Raw genomic sequence first — 15,689 nt, forward strand, 5'->3', positions numbered from 1 at the left:
CCACACACGCCTCTCTCCATATAAGGAGGCACCTCGCGATTCGACACAGTCACATTCAAGCTTAAACTTCCAACACCGACGACAACGGCGGCGATGCTGATAAGGCAACCCTCTTCCTTCCGCTAGCTAGATGTTAGATGACTAAGATGACGCAGGCATCCCGTACCCTTCAGCAGGGTCTTAGACAGCCCACGTTCGTTTATCGCGGCTCCTATTTTATCGCTCAGGCTCTACTACGATTTCATCAACGGTGCCCCCGCAGTGCATTCTTTTTTTCCTCGGCGAATATGAGTCACAAAGAGCGCGTATCGACAGCAGAGCCGAAATGTTTTACGTTGGAAATAACCGAAGTTACGACATATAACAGTTTGTTATCCCGAGCTTTTTTTATGTAAATTGTGATTATAAGAAAAATCGATTCGATTTGTTTAGATTCAGAAAAGCACTGTACATTCTTGAATGTTACAAATATATCGGAAGACAGTTACAAAGGAATATATACATATATACATATATTTTTTTATTTTAAGAAACTTTTCAATTTGATTAATGCGAAATTACACACTGTTTTTATGTCTTATAATGCCTTGGAAAAAAAAAACGTTAACGAAGCATTCGTATTTAAATCGAACCTATCACAGAGATTACGTTAACTAAAAATTAAAGCGTATGGTAATCATCCTAGCTAGCAGAAGCTTTTAAAAGATGTTTAAAGGGAGTCTGAAAAATTATGTCGTCTTTTTAAACGTTTTTAAGACGTCTTTTAGAAGCTTCTGCATGCTAGCTGAAATACTAAGATATTAAGACTAATGAATTGCACACAATTACGTATGCAATTACATGCGTAGGGGGAGAGCGAGTAGAGATCTCGCTAATTTTCGGTGTACCGTCATACTCTACAATTTAAATTTAAAAGACAAGATTCTCGATCTTCGAGCGATCTTCAGCGGATCTTCGCGGACCTCTGCAGCCGGTTCATCTCACCATTGTCAACGGCCATCGGGAGGTGGGGGCGTGCGATCGTAACAGGCCTACTTTTGGAGCAATCGTCCGTCGAATCCGTCCGGCGGAAGAGCGCGAAGTCCGCAGGAGGAGTTGGAAGCGCGGCGTGCGGACTCGCCGGCGAAAAGACACGAAAATAGTATCAACCAGGATCGTATCACTCCCGGTGGCCCGCGTACGCGGATCACCGCTCTATTAATAGAAAAAGAAAGAAAGAGAGAGCGAGAGCGAGAAAGAAGGGCGAGGGAAGAAATGAGAGGCCTTAAACCGGGGCGGGCACGACGCCCGGAGCCGGGGGCTGATGTCCGGTACGCCGACGACTTCGCGGACCTCAGAGCGGCTCAGGCTGTCGCGGACTCCACATTCCACCGGGACAAGCTCCTCCTGTGCGTGTGCGTGTCTTCTCTTTCTCTCTCTCTCTCTCTTTCTCATCCCTCTGCGGAGTGTCGCGGGACTTCATCATCTCTCTCTTTCTCTCTCTCTCTCTCTTCTCCCTCGCGGTTTCACCCGGCTGGGCCACCCCCGTGAAAGCTATCTACACGCGCGCGTATACGTCCAACGTACACGCGCTCGCGCACGCACACACACGCGCGCGCGCACTAGCACGCCCGCACTCGTCCACACGCATTGACACCACCCCGAGTGTAAGTTCAACATTTTTCATTCTCTGCTCAATAATCTCATACCGATTGTGATTTCTCTCTTACCCTCTCTTTCTTTCTTTTTTTCTTCTTTTCTTCTTTTCCGTCGTTTCTTATCGGGTACGGAAGGCGCACGTCCTTCGCCTTCTCTCTGTTTTAGCTCTCGTTCCGAAAAACGTTCGCGATGAACTACGTGATGACCTTTCCGCGATGTGTGAACTGTTGTGAATGTGAAAACGATGTGATACGATACGAAATAATTAACGATCGAGAAAACCTCGGTGGAAATCCCCTCGCTCCTGCAATATATTTATATTGCTGAAGAAGATTGACCCACGACGAAACGTCTTGGGGGACGAATGGACGATTTAGCCGAAGTTCCGAGGCTCGATCACGCGATCCATCTTCCGAGGAGGATCAGTGGACCACGTAAAATTACTTAAAAGCATCTTTTCATTTCAATGTACGGAAAGGGAAAGTGAGCGATGTTCCTCGGCCAGTGAAAATCTCGTGAATGCGTAGCCGCGTCCGCTCGAAGCGCGGACTCGATCTACTCGTCCATCGGGGAGAATTGGCGCGTATCAGTGGAAAAATTTCTGACCTTCGGTGCGACGGACGTGCGAGTGAATGATTATGCGAAAAAATTGATTGATGTAAGATCGTGTAATGCGTTTGTTATTCGCGCTCGGCATTTTTTTGGCATAGATTAATGACTCTCGCGCAAACTTTATCCGCGGATTCCTCTCGCGTGTGCGAATCCGAAAAAAACCTTTTCCGAATTATTTATATCTTCGTACGTTTTCTTTTTTATTTATATACTATTTTGTTATATCATTAATATAAAGTGCCGAGAAGAAAACGACAAAGCGATCTCATAAACTTGTAGTAAAACCGGACTGAGGTGTCACTTTCGTGTCGGTCGAAGATTAACAGTTTTGTACTTTGACCTCGACTTATTTGGCAACTGCGACAAGTAAATTAACAACGACGAGTTTATATGATTTAATTGTCGCGTTACGGCAATATTCCGACGGACTCGCGTAGATATCACGCGAACATTTTCGCGGACGTTCAAGATATTTCGCCTCCCGTTCGTCGTCTAGGGTTACGAACGCCGCGGTTTCGACGTTCGCCGTCCGCGTAAAGAAGGCAAGGAAAGGAGAGCGAAACGAGCGTGTTTGTACCTCTCTAAAATTAGAGCAACGTGGCAGAGAAGGGGACGGGCTCCTTATAGAGCTTGTGCGCGACGCCGGAGCTTGCGGCCAGGGTTAGCAAACTGGCATTTTCTCTTTCTCGCCTCGAAGTATCGGATTACTTCGGGAACGTCGTCGGTGCGCGCCGTCCGGCCCATTCAGCTTCGGCTTTCCTCCGGGTGCCCCTCTTCCACGGAAGGTTCGGCCAAGCGCGAGCATTTTTGTACATCCGCGCCCCGTTCGTGCCCCCCCGTGCCCCGTGCCTCTTTTCCCGGGTGCTCCCTGTCTCCCCTTGCCGCTTCCTCTCGCCTGGATCCTTCCGCGACTTCTTCTTCTTCTTCTTCACCCGTAACCGGCGAGGTTTCCAATTTTCCATCCCTTTTTGATCCTCGCTCGTTCATCTCCCGAAATTTATCGCACCGTTGGCACGCGATCTAATCAAGATTGTTCACGCGGAATTGATCGTGACGTGCCCGTCGTCGGAGCTGGTATCAGTATCAAGTTGCACGCATAGTTGAGTTACGAAAGTTGTGATAGAGCTATGTTAAACGTCATGGAGATTTCGCTTCTCGACGATTTCACCGCAAGGATGTCAAAAGTGTTAACGTTACGCGATATAATTTAAATTACGCAATCTTTTTCCTTAGGAGAATAGCGCAGTGCAACTTTCATCGAACAGTGTGATCTAATTAGAGATATTTAACGCGCAAATAAATATACCGTTTGCTTAGTCGCTCTACTGTTTAAAAATATCTCTCTTGCCGTTTTGACTTGGCAAATCAACCTGGTAATCGACGTCTCGTTTTTGTGTTGCAGCGCCTTAAACAGCCGCCAACATGTCTGACGACGAGGAACAATACTCGTAAGTAGCTCCCCTGATCGTTATTATCAAGCCAACATCGATCATAAATTGTCATCCGTTGCTCGCGTTCCGTAATTCTCAATCGCTTATTTTGAAACTGATGCAACTCCAATTTTAGTACAAGTTCTACAAATTCTGATGGGTGCGTAAAAAATTCATGCGCCACGGAAAACCATTTCTCCCTCCTAAGAAAAACAGAAAAGTCAAAATAATTTCAATTTGACTTTCTGTTCTTCTTGGGAACAGATTTTCTCTTCGGAAAGTATAGGATTTGCATAATTTTCAAAATAAACGACCTGTAAAACACGTGATATCGTCACTCTCCGAAATGAGTAGACCGAAATGCGAGAGAGAAGGCGCCGAGGTACGCGCCAATGATTTCCAGACTCGACAAATCGCGGATCTTTGCCGATGCCGAGGCGGTATTAGGCAAGATCGTGGCACGCTCGCTGAACGTTGATCACGATATCGTATACGAACCCGAAAGTGCGAGCAAAGTTCAAATATCACGCCCACGTAAGGTTAAACAGATCTGTGGCATCGTCGTGTTCTAAATGTTTCACACATTTGTCGTCTAACTTTTGTCGTCTCGGTGCCCGCCCCAGCTGCGTGCGTCACGTCCCAATCGCACCCACGCACGAACCCCTTAATTAGCACTCAAAGCGAGACTCGGATACTTCAGTCAACTCCTTAATTGTCGCTCGATGACATTTTCACATGCTTGCATAATTATTATTATTTTTTTTTCTTAGATGCTTTTCGTGTCTTGCATTACCGCCTCAAACTTTCTAAAGCAACACTGTGTAAAATAAAATTCTACATATTTTCTCATTAAATTAAGTACTTAACTTTATTATTTGTTATTATAGAAACGTTTTGAGAAAATTTGCTTTTAGCTCGAAATAACCAAAAGACGAAGTAAATAAATCGGTCGAGTCTAGACACATCTAAGATAAGAATATAAAAACTTAAATTCAATCACTTGCATTTATCAGCACAGTCGGATTGCAAATTCATTGCCGTTTTACGAAGCAAAGTAAATTCGCGTAATGACATACATATATACTGACAGAAATCAATCTGTGTGATAGAAAATAAGCGAGAGTTTGAAGCAACCCTAAAAAGACCCTAACTCTTTGAGAGCGATACCCCCCCCCCCCCCGTGAATGTCCTCCCCTCCCCGCGTTTGTTTCACGTTCGAACGCCCCGACCGCCAATGTTGTTTCCGCCCTGACTAAACTGGACTTTTTTCCGTTTTCTCTTTTGCAGCAGCGAGGAGGAAGTCGAGGAAGTGTAAGTGTTCACTTTCGTTAAATGTTTCCCCGATTACGCTCCCCGGTATCTTTCTAACATACGAATTGTTACGTTTTCTCATTTCAGGAAGTAAGTTTCTGAGGCTTGTAACGTGCGCTGTGGTAGCTACTGCGAAGACGCGATTCCATTTCGATCTCGCGATTAAAGAAGCCGCGCGAGTCTCTCGATTAGTTCGCGGAGTGATAGATCGTTCGCCAAAATTCGAATTAGCTGACAGATCCGATTAATTTCTTTCTTTCTTTTTTACTTTGCGAAGATAATGCATATTCGTAAAGATATGGCGTTTCACGCGCGGGATCCGGCGAGATTTTGTCGAGAAAGATTTATCGAGATCCATAAAGCAAGACCGGAGTTACTCTAAATCTCTATCTTTCTCTCTCTCTCTCTCTCTCTCTCTCTCTCTCTCTCTCTCTCTCTCTTTCTCTCTCTCTCTCCTTTTCTCTTTTTCTTGGAAATGTCGTTATATCGTCGGTGTCGGTGCTCTCCTTTCGTAGAACTAGAACGTCGAGTTAGATTAAAGCTAACGAACGCCCAACGAGCGCGCACGATGGAATCGATAGCGGAGAAGAGCGTAGATGAAGAATAATAGCTTTCCGAAGTCTCGTTTTGCGCCGCGCAACGCGCAACAGATTTCTCTTGCCGATTGTGATTTATGAACTCCGTTCTTCTTCTTTCTTTTTGTTTTGTTTATTCACTCCCTGTCTCTCTCTCTCTCTCTGTCTGTGTGTATCTCCACATACAACACACAAAACCAACCAACCAACCAACCAACCAACCAATCAACCAATCAATCAAACCAACCGTCACTCGACCATCGACCGATCGGCTAATCGACCCGCGCGGTACGATACAAAATATGTCAAAATCGAAGGCAGCCGGAGAAGAAGACCGAGTAAGTTTTGCACACGACAAATATGAACGTCTCTCTCTTTCTCTCTCTTTCTATCTCTCTTTTTTTTTGACGGCCAATAAATGGTGTACGTTCACGCGCTGTCGTCAGTGTCGTTTATTTTTTTTTCTTCCCCGCTGTCTAATCGCTGTCTTGTTGTCTTTGTTGTCTCGGTGTAGTCTTTAATTGTTCGTTCGTTCTCTGTTTTATACTCTCTCTCTTTCTCTCTCTTTGTCTTCATCATCTCACACGCGTTGTGCCGCCGCAGTCGTTTACTTTTGCATAGAATTTTTTTTGTAACAAAACACTTGCTGGCTCTTTTTCTATCTGTCTACCTATCTTTCTCCTTTTCCCTTTATTTCTCTTTTTCCCTGTCTCTTTCTCTTTCTTTATTTTTCTTCTCTCGTCGAATTGTTATACACACGAAAGAAGAACGTCGCTCTGTCAAAATACTTCTAATGTTTAATTCATCGGAATTTGGTTTGCCGAAGGACGACGAAAAACGCTTTTTCAGTGACGTTCTTCTTTTTGGTAACATTGTCTGAAAAAGAATTGACGCTGATGTGTCCATTCTCTGCGCCTCTCTGTTTCTACTTCAATTCTTTTGTAAAGTACAATACATTCTGCCGCCACCGGTGTATTCGCTGTCTTCTCAACGTTTGTCTTGTGTCGCTGTTCTGCGTCGATGGATTAAACAAAATGATAATAATTATAAAAAAAAAGAGAAAACAAACAGCAATGCTATCGCGCTTTTCTATGTATCACGGACGACTGTATACACACGCACACATGTATACGTATCTCAAGTATGAGAGACCACACATGGACCGTACAATACGCATACGTCGAGACCTCTCACAGAAGCGATGAGATTTTGACGAGATGCAGTTGCAAAAGTATATATATATACACGTTTCACCCCGCATTTTATTTCTCCAAGCCTTATCTTTGTCCTCGTCGTGTCTGTCGACTGTATATCTGTCGCCTAATATCAGCCTCTGTTATCCGCATTATTATGGCAAATGGGCAACGAAACGTTTCTTTCTTTTTTTTTGCAAAAGCGCTACGAGATCCCCGTTGAAGAGAAAGTAACGACGAGCCGCTTAATTGTTGAAAGCAAGCGACGCATACCGATTTACTCGCTCGCAATGAGTGTCGGAACGACCTCAGTCTCTGCAATAAAAAAAAAAACAAAGAGAACCGTGCAAATCAATCGATCGAGCGGTCGGATTTAGTTTGCACGGAAAAAAAAAGGCAGGAAAGCGCAAGTTGGAGACGAGCGCGATACCGATTTTTATAATTTACGTGCAGCTTTGTGCAGTCCTACGTAAGCAACGACCAATTACACGACGTTATATTAATGAATCTGTACTTTCTTTTTTTTATAGGGGTAGGGCGTCCCAAAAGTAAGTTGAATATATCGAGGTGTTTACACGTCAATAATATATCTTCCCTGTTCTCTTCGGCCGCTCTCTCACATCCCCCTCCCCCGTCCGGTTTTTCCGACGTCGATTAAATTCGTTTTTCTTAATCCCTTTAGAGAGGAGATATTTTTTTTCTCAATTTTCGAAATGCAGAAGGATAAATTGTTTTTTACTGGCACACGAAGTTTGCGATAAATCGGGGCGAAAGATCGGTAAGATATTTCCAAGTTCCGTTCTCAAGAAGATACGTGTAACGCGTCCCTTCGAGGAGCTATTGTAAACGCAATTTGCCGGTCTTCCGCCTTTATTGTAAATCGCGTGTGATTGAGAAAGCGCGATGAATCTTCACCTCTCTGTCTCTAAAGACACCGGGAGCGTAAAATTACAAAATTAACGATTGCTGGACCGACGTTGGTGAAACCGGTCGCCAGACCCTTGGATTTTTCGTCACGGCAGGAATGAGATCGCAGAAGAGACCGCGGCTTCGGCGTTACGGTCGCGTTGCGCGCTGTAGTGAATTCGCCAATTTCTATCTATATCGCCGGAGAGAGAATCTTGTTTACAGATACGGGACGGATAACGCGATCGTTGGCCTGTGTGTAGCGCGCGACGGCGAATAATAATAGGGATATATTTATCGAAGGTAACGGCAGGCGCGACCGGCGCGCGGCGGTACGTCGTCGCAGGCGTTCGTGAATATTCCATCGCGATTGCATAACGTTAACGCGCGACGATACTTGAGCCGTTTGGGAGCCCGCCAGCCGTCTCATAAATATATGCACAATAACGTAACACAGTTTATTCTGAGACCGACGTCTGCTCAAAATGTATCACGCCCCGGCGCCGACGTGATCTTATTAACGGGCCGGTCCGTTCGATACATAATGCAGCATATCTGCACTGCGGCGTTAATCTTGCGAGCTCGATACGAATTTCTCCATTTCGACCGTGTAGAATTATGTGACCCAACTATATGTAAAGCCAGGGGTATATCCGCAGCATTTATTGTCGCATTGAAATTGCATAAACGCAAATGCCGAATCTTGCGAGAAGATCGCGAGATGTGCATTTGCGTTTTTTTGCTCAAAAGTCAAATTGTAGTCGCGAACGATTACTCTGGATTTCAATCCTGTCGATGACGTCTAATCATTCGTTGTCAGTGTTCGAGGCCCCCACCCCCCCCTCTTTATGTTTCCCTCGTACTTTATATCTCTTTCGCACCCCCCCGCGTGTTTTACGTTTTGTCTCTCTGATTAATTAACGAATTAACGAGTTGTACATAATCACGTGTCTTGTTCGAGTTTACGTCAAAGCGATGTGTCACACGTCCTTGTATCTCAAGGCTCGTTATTTTGTCCGATCCCCTATATTAATTTATATTGACTTTGCGCCATAATTGAACGACTCGCAAGCAATAATTGCAATATACCCACGCCCGCAGATCCCATGAATAAGCGGTTCTTACATCCCCGATGACATCTTCCACGATGTAAATTATGAAAAAAAAAAAAAAAAATATCCCCCCAAAAAATTCAATAGAACGCTTTAAGAGACCCGGGGGGAAGGAAAGCCGAAATCCGATGACGATTGCAGTATATTCTCCCCTTCTCGTCGATTTATCTTTCGGGACACGAGTCCCACGTGTCCCCGTGAATTTTCACGGATTGACCTCCAACTCGGTCTGGAAAAAAATCGAGCGAAATTATCCGTTAAATCCGTTTGCAAACAATTTTAAGCCTATAACGCTCACAATTGTCATCCCTCCCCCCCTCCCAAAGCGTATCTCCGATGCGCCGTCATCATTCCCCATTTCCAATATCTCTTCTGGTCATTTACGAATCCACGGTCCTTACGACTGAGATAACTCCATCCCAAGACAGTCATGGGATTCCTCGCTATACTCTCATTAATGCCTTCTCCCGTGATTCGCTGCGGTGCGCACTTTGGTTTCTTCTTTCTTATATATGCTTGCACATTATCGCCTTTTACTACTTGCCTCTTTTCTTTCCTCTTCTCTTGTCTGTCTCTCTTTCTCTCTTTTTTCGTTCTTTCACATGTCGCCTCTGCCACCTCTCCTCTCTGTCCCGCTCTGTTTCTCTCTGACTTTTCTATTTATCCGACCGTGCATCTATCTATCTGTCTGTCTGTTCCGCCCATGTGTTGTCTGTGTGTGTATACGTGCGACGAGCGGCATTGAATAAAATATGCACTACGGGAGAGAATGGATGGAGTTGTAATAAAGTAGTGGAGATATGGACGTGAGAATCGCGTATGGAGTTCTGGGGGATCTTGCGAGATCTTCCAGAGAGCGGGCTCAACCGTCGTGATTTAAAGAGAGTTACTTTTGTTTTCACTCCGGCCTCCTTCAGGGAATCTGGCGAGAATATCGAGTTTATGAAGGTGAGTGCTGGCTGCTCGTAAATAAAACATTATGCGAGTGCCCAAATTCCCCCGTGCGTTCGTATAGCACCTTCGTCGTAAAAATACCTTTTGCGGATAAACAGAATGTATATCAGTAACCCCGTTCTCTATCTATCGATCGCATTGGGAATCACGTTGGGCTCTAGCACGATTGTTGAGAGAAACATATCGAATACGCGTTACGACTAAAATCCGTTAAAAATTCAGAGGCAAGAACAGAAAAGAAGCGACCTCGACGAACAGCTCAAAGAATACATAGCAGAATGGCGAAAGCAGAGGGCCAAGGAGGAAGACGAGTTGAAGAGACTAAAGGTACAACTTGTCCTTACTTGTCCCCGGATTCTTCTTGATCAATATTTATTTGTATTTAATATTGCTGAACTATGCTGTATTAGGAGAAACAAGCGAAACGGAAGGTAACCCGCGCGGACGAGGAGAAGAGATTGGCCCAGAAGAAGAAGGAAGAGGAGGAACGTCGCCAACGTGAAATTGGTAATTGCACTTATATCCGTCTCTGTATTCTCCTCTAAACAGAATCTGGAAACTTAAAGTTCTCTACATTTTTCAGAGGAGAAGAAACAACGTGACATCGAAGAGAAGAGACGGTAGGTATTTATATAACATATCATTGATACGAAATGCCTCTCGTAATGTATTCAAGAATTATAAGAAATAGAAATGTCATTTTACATGAAAAATTCTGTATGAATATCGGTTCTTTTCTAAATAGTTGAATCTCTGGTTCTGAAACAAGAAATAAATTAAATAAAGAAAATACAAGAAAATTTTCTTTGATATAAAATGTCGATAAACAAAAAAGAGCCAATTAGTTGTCAATATATAAAAATTTATGTCGCGAGCGATTAAATAACAATTAATTAAGCAAGAATGTTAAATTACTTTTATCACTGACGAGCGCAAAAGATTTTGCAATAATAAATTTATTGATTTATGTTACGTAACATTTTTTGACATAAGTATTTGACATTCGTGTTATATGAACCGTTATTTGCGATGTAAATGTTCCATACACATCCACAACTGTGATTCTAATTTGCCTTTCTCCATCTATAGAAAAATAAATTGTTTAAGATCAAATGAATTAGTTTATATTTTATTTTGTTTTTCTCCGGTTCAATTAATATTAAACTTGTAAATTTATTATGCATTAATTAAATTGATCATTGGTAGTTACGTAACTACTTGAATACGGAGTAGAAGAACACAGTAGGATCTATTGTGCTTTATATTTTTTTTTATTAAAAAATGATTTTTCCATCCAATTAAGGGAGTGCTTTCGTTAAAACATTTTTTATATGCATTGTGTAATATAATGTGTTGTTTTATATTTGCTTGCTATAACTTTAGGCGCCTGGAGGAATCGGAAAAGAAACGCCAGGCAATGATGCAAGCGATGAAAGACGCAAGTAAAGTAAAGGGTCCAAACTTTACCATCACCAAGAAGGGTCTTGAGGTGAGTATACTCTCTTTACTGTAAGCAGCAATTGCGTATTCTCTGTAACCGGTATCTTTTCTCTTCTTTTCTGTGAATTTAGGGTAATCTTTCATCAGCGCAACTTGAGCGTAACAAGACGAAAGAGCAGCTCGAGGAAGAGAAGAAGATCTCCCTTAGCATTCGCATCAAGCCCTTGGAAATCGAAGGTCTGTCCATTGACAAGCTCCGTACTAAGGCTACCGAATTGTGGGAGACCATAGTCAAACTTGAAACTGAAAAGTACGATCTGGAGGAGCGACAAAAGCGTCAGGATTATGATGTGAGCTTTTACGATTTATACGATTCTAAAAATACTGAGAATTTTTTCGCCCTATTTGAACAACATTTTTATCGCATTTCTAACAAAATTTAAATTGTCGTTATTTTTTGAAGAATTGCCTGTTTGTCATGCTAGATTTTAATTGTATAGTTTGCAATTGTGTAGAAATGGTGGTTTTAATTAGCGAAAGATTGCATAAGAAGAAATTTATTTATATACAATAATTTTATATACCATATAAGTGTCATAAAAATAAAAAGAAAGAAAAAGAAGTATATACATATTGACCATTTCCGCTTGATAAATAAGTTACTCGGACACGAGTTTAATTATAGTCCGTGTTGTTTTCTGGCCGTATTGATAAATCGATATTGCCCTTTTATCGTAGCTTAAAGAGCTGAAGGAACGTCAGAAGCAACAACTGAGGCACAAAGCCTTGAAGAAAGGCCTCGATCCTGAGGCTTTAACCGGCAAATATCCCGTACGTAATCACGTATCGTATCGCGCGGAAAAAGGAAAATACAAGGAAGAAGCTTTGTTAATCGAATCGATCTTTTACAGCCGAAAATTCAAGTTGCCTCGAAGTACGAACGTCGCGTTGATACCAGGTCCTACGACGACAAGAAGAAACTTTTTGAAGGCGTAAGTGTAACCCTTCTAACTTATTCGACACATTAAAATTCATTCCCTACTCTCAGAATACGAGGTCAAGCCCATAATTCGCTCACTTTGCGACATGATCACGATGAATTTTTTACATTCGAACACTCTACCACTGCCAGATATGAAGACACTACATGTACACGTACGTAAAAAGTATAGGAACTCGTCCCCGTGACATAACGCACAAATAAACGGACAAATATCGGACACGATTAGGAATGAACTTAATCTATATATGTATATATATAAAGATAGCGATTAGTGAGCATATTATCGATTGAATCGCAGGGCTATGACACGCTTTTAGCGGAGACCAACGAGAAAACGTGGAAACAGAGAACAGAACAATTTATGAAGCGTACCAAAAGTGAGTCCAACCGTGATCTCTCTGTCACTGTCGCCCACCTCCCCCCTTGCTTGCCTTGCTGATTTGTATCTCCGAAATCTCACGGACGACCGTGTTTCTAATTTATGTATACTTGTTCCTTGTTCTCGTTGACTAAACGACGGTCGAGATGGCTGCCCATGCAGCCATGTTATTGCTGTGTTCGTGTTGTCTCGATGGTGTACATAAAAGCACGATGTACCAAATTTGTGCTCACACATACACACACACCGATGGCGATTTTTTCTCACGTGCACTGCCCAGGAGAGATGCGACAGCAGTCACCAATCACGAAAATAATCTCTATAATAACTCTGTCGGCGTTTGCAAATCTGTTCACGTCACTTCACGTTCCGAAAGTACAAGTTCCTCGGTACCCCCCCCCTTGCTCGACAGTTAAGGACGGATGTTTGATTTATCCTCATTTCCTGAAATCCGCGCGAAATCCGAGAATTCACTCTTCGTATGTCAGAAAACGAGCGTCGAAGATCGTAGCTCAGACTGGAAGACGGAATACGGTCGTGAAAATAGATGACCTTTGTGACGTTAATTCTGTCGATCGTGATTGTGTCAGCCCTAACTTCGCCACGGGGAGATTTGTACGACCCAGGGAAAGCAACAGTACGGAATAAGAGAGGGTTTTCCCAGGCGAAAGAAATCCCGATGTGTGAGAGTAACCCCTAGCATGCCATTCTGTCCGTTGATGTTTCAGGGTCTGAACGAACAGCTGAAGGAGACCATGGAGAAGCAGTGGACCCAACAGAAGGAACAGTTCATGGGTCGCCAGAAGAGTATGTATGAATTCCGCGTTCGAGGCTTCGAGCCAGCACCGGAACCAACAGCTTCGAAGGAGCTTCCGGTGCTCCTCGAGACGTCGAAGCAACGAACGTACTTATGGGGAAAGATTCGAGAAAAAAAATCCTATATTCCTTTAATAAATATAATGATAAATCGATTTGACGTTGTTACGGTTATCCAACAATTAATACGAAATTTATTCCGAAACGATAAGACACATTTCTGCTTTAATTAACATCTCGAAAATCCGTTTTGAGAAAGTTCCTCCGCACTTGTTTTTGTCATTTAGCCTCGTGGAATTCTAATCCAGTATACTTAGCAGGTATGATCGTATTTCGCGTTCTTGTCCCAATTGTGCAATATTAATCCGTCGCTTTCCGTGAATAACAGCGAAGTTACCTAAGTGGTTCGGTGAGAGACCGGGCAAGAAGGCTGGCGATCCCGAATCACCGGAGGGCGAGGAAGACGTGAAGGCCGCCGTCGACGACGATCTCGAGGAGCCGCAATTTGACGAAGAAGAGGAGGAGGAAGCGAAGGAGGAGGGCGACGAGGAGGAAGAGGAGGAAGAGGAAGAGGAGGAGGAGGAGGAGGAGGAAGAGGAGGAAGAGGAGGAGGAGGAGGAAGAGGAGGAATAAACCTTCTGGTCCTTCGCTTCGGCGCGTGCACGGATGTTAAGGGAAAGCGTATCTGAAAAATTTCAAAAAATGATCGTTGCACAGTCTCGTTAACACTTTTCGAACAAAGATCGAGCGCAGTCAGTGGCCAAGTCGGGGTAGAAATGCCTACAAGGGCGACGTTTCTTCCATTTACTTCCGGAAACTGTCGGGCTGCTCTTTGAGATTCAAACGTCGAAGTGGACGAGGCGAACGACGCGGATGTTGCTTCTGTAGTAAATCACTCTACTACCGCTACTGTCACTTGTACGGCCACTACTGCTACTCTACTATTATCTATTATTAAACTACTACTACTCCTATTGTTACTATTGCTACTACTACTACTTCTCTTACTATTATTACTATTATTATTATTATTATTATACTGTACAAATGCAGGCACACAAATTATTAAAATAAAACGATTTATCATATAAAATCCGTCGTGCACATGTGCCATCTTCTACATCATCCCGTGGCAATCCAGTAATATCCTTAGAAGAAGACAAATATATTAAATATTAAAGTAAAAGCATTTATTCAGAAGGAAAATAATTATTTGATTATTCTCCAAGTACTCTTATCGTTAGAAGAAGGAAAATATATTAAATATTAAAGTCAAAGCTTTATTCAGAAGAAAAATGATTTGATTATTTTCAAAGTCAAGATACTTTTCTCTAGGTACATCTATCTCTGATATTAAGATATTCGACCTCGAAGCTCGAAGCGAAAATGTATTATTACGCCATACATGCTTCCCGATAGGTCTTATCGTAGAACTGTTGCCCTTGGCTATACGGAAGCACTGACTCGCTTGCGGTTTTGCTTATCGATACAAGATATACAGGAGCATTTTGCCGACGACGTAACGGATACGTTGACGATACAAAGCATGCACTCATGTCGAGTGTGGTTTTAACGAAAGGAAGCTCCGAGGGCGAGTCGAGTATCTCATTACAGACTTACTTAGCCATTTTGCGAGTAGCATATCAGTGCGAGATGTTGATAACAGTTACGTAAAACATCGATGCTTCCGTCATCATCTAACGCAATGTAAGTTTAAAAGGTTCAATAAATTCCGGCTTGCCGCTTGCCGCATCTGTCGCATTATCGATACGAATTGACGAATCTTATACACTTTTCACATATTTCAAAACGCAAAATACTTGCAGGCGGACGTTAAATCATATCGGCAGCAAGTGAGAAAGTTGCAACAATTTGGAAAGTTTTACATTGTAAATTTTCAATTTTAAAACGCAATTAATCTAAAATCACAAGTTTACCGTCGAGTTTAGTTTTCTCGAGAGATCTGACTCGTATCGCATCCTCGTGACAAACGCACCGCTCAAAGAGTCATTGTTTGTCCCGCTCGAGCCGAGAGGTTCGCTATGTTCGCTACTTTCGCGTAAGTAGAAATAGTCTCTCGGAAATAGCGGCGACGCGACGCGTGCGAAGGAGCCAGAGCGCGGTGCCAGAAAAGAGAAAAAAAGACGCGCCATCGGAAATAGATTCTCGCGCGCGGGCCCGTCCGACAACCTCGCAGGACTGCATCGCGTGTCTAAAGCCCGGTCTACATATAGGCAGTTCGCTAAATGCAAGACACACGCACAGTCTACATGTCAATCTAATCTCTATATACACAGAGAAGTGTGGCCTATGTAGACCG

General features: G+C 43.1%; 1 protein-coding gene across 5 annotated transcripts; it reads left to right on the top strand.

Annotated features, from left to right (window-relative positions):
- Positions 1–1,358: 1,358 nt before the first annotated feature.
- On the top strand, positions 1,359–14,383 carry LOC112460956 (troponin T, skeletal muscle). 5 transcript variants are annotated; one of them, XM_025025929.1, is made up of 13 exons: positions 1,359–1,394; positions 3,653–3,698; positions 7,290–7,307; positions 9,695–9,725; positions 9,954–10,058; positions 10,142–10,238; positions 10,315–10,351; positions 11,115–11,220; positions 11,303–11,521; positions 11,910–12,002; positions 12,083–12,163; positions 13,282–13,360; positions 13,758–14,382. In XM_025025929.1, exons 2-13 carry the CDS (start codon positions 3,673–3,675, stop codon positions 14,000–14,002), a joined length of 1,137 nt encoding a protein of 378 aa, XP_024881697.1. In that variant the 5' UTR covers positions 1,359–1,394; positions 3,653–3,672; the 3' UTR covers positions 14,003–14,382. The 5 variants fall into 5 exon arrangements, with proteins under 5 accessions (XP_024881697.1, XP_024881694.1, XP_024881695.1 ...); XM_025025926.1 differs by lacking the exon at positions 1,359–1,394 and adding an exon at positions 1,560–1,646; XM_025025927.1 differs by lacking the exon at positions 1,359–1,394 and adding an exon at positions 2,936–3,035.
- Positions 14,384–15,689: the final 1,306 nt, after the last annotated feature.

Source organism: Temnothorax curvispinosus, unplaced genomic scaffold, assembly GCF_003070985.1.
Source record: "Temnothorax curvispinosus isolate PA1 unplaced genomic scaffold, ASM307098v1 QBEX01010932.1, whole genome shotgun sequence".
Classification (NCBI taxonomy): Eukaryota; Metazoa; Arthropoda; class Insecta; order Hymenoptera; family Formicidae; genus Temnothorax; species Temnothorax curvispinosus.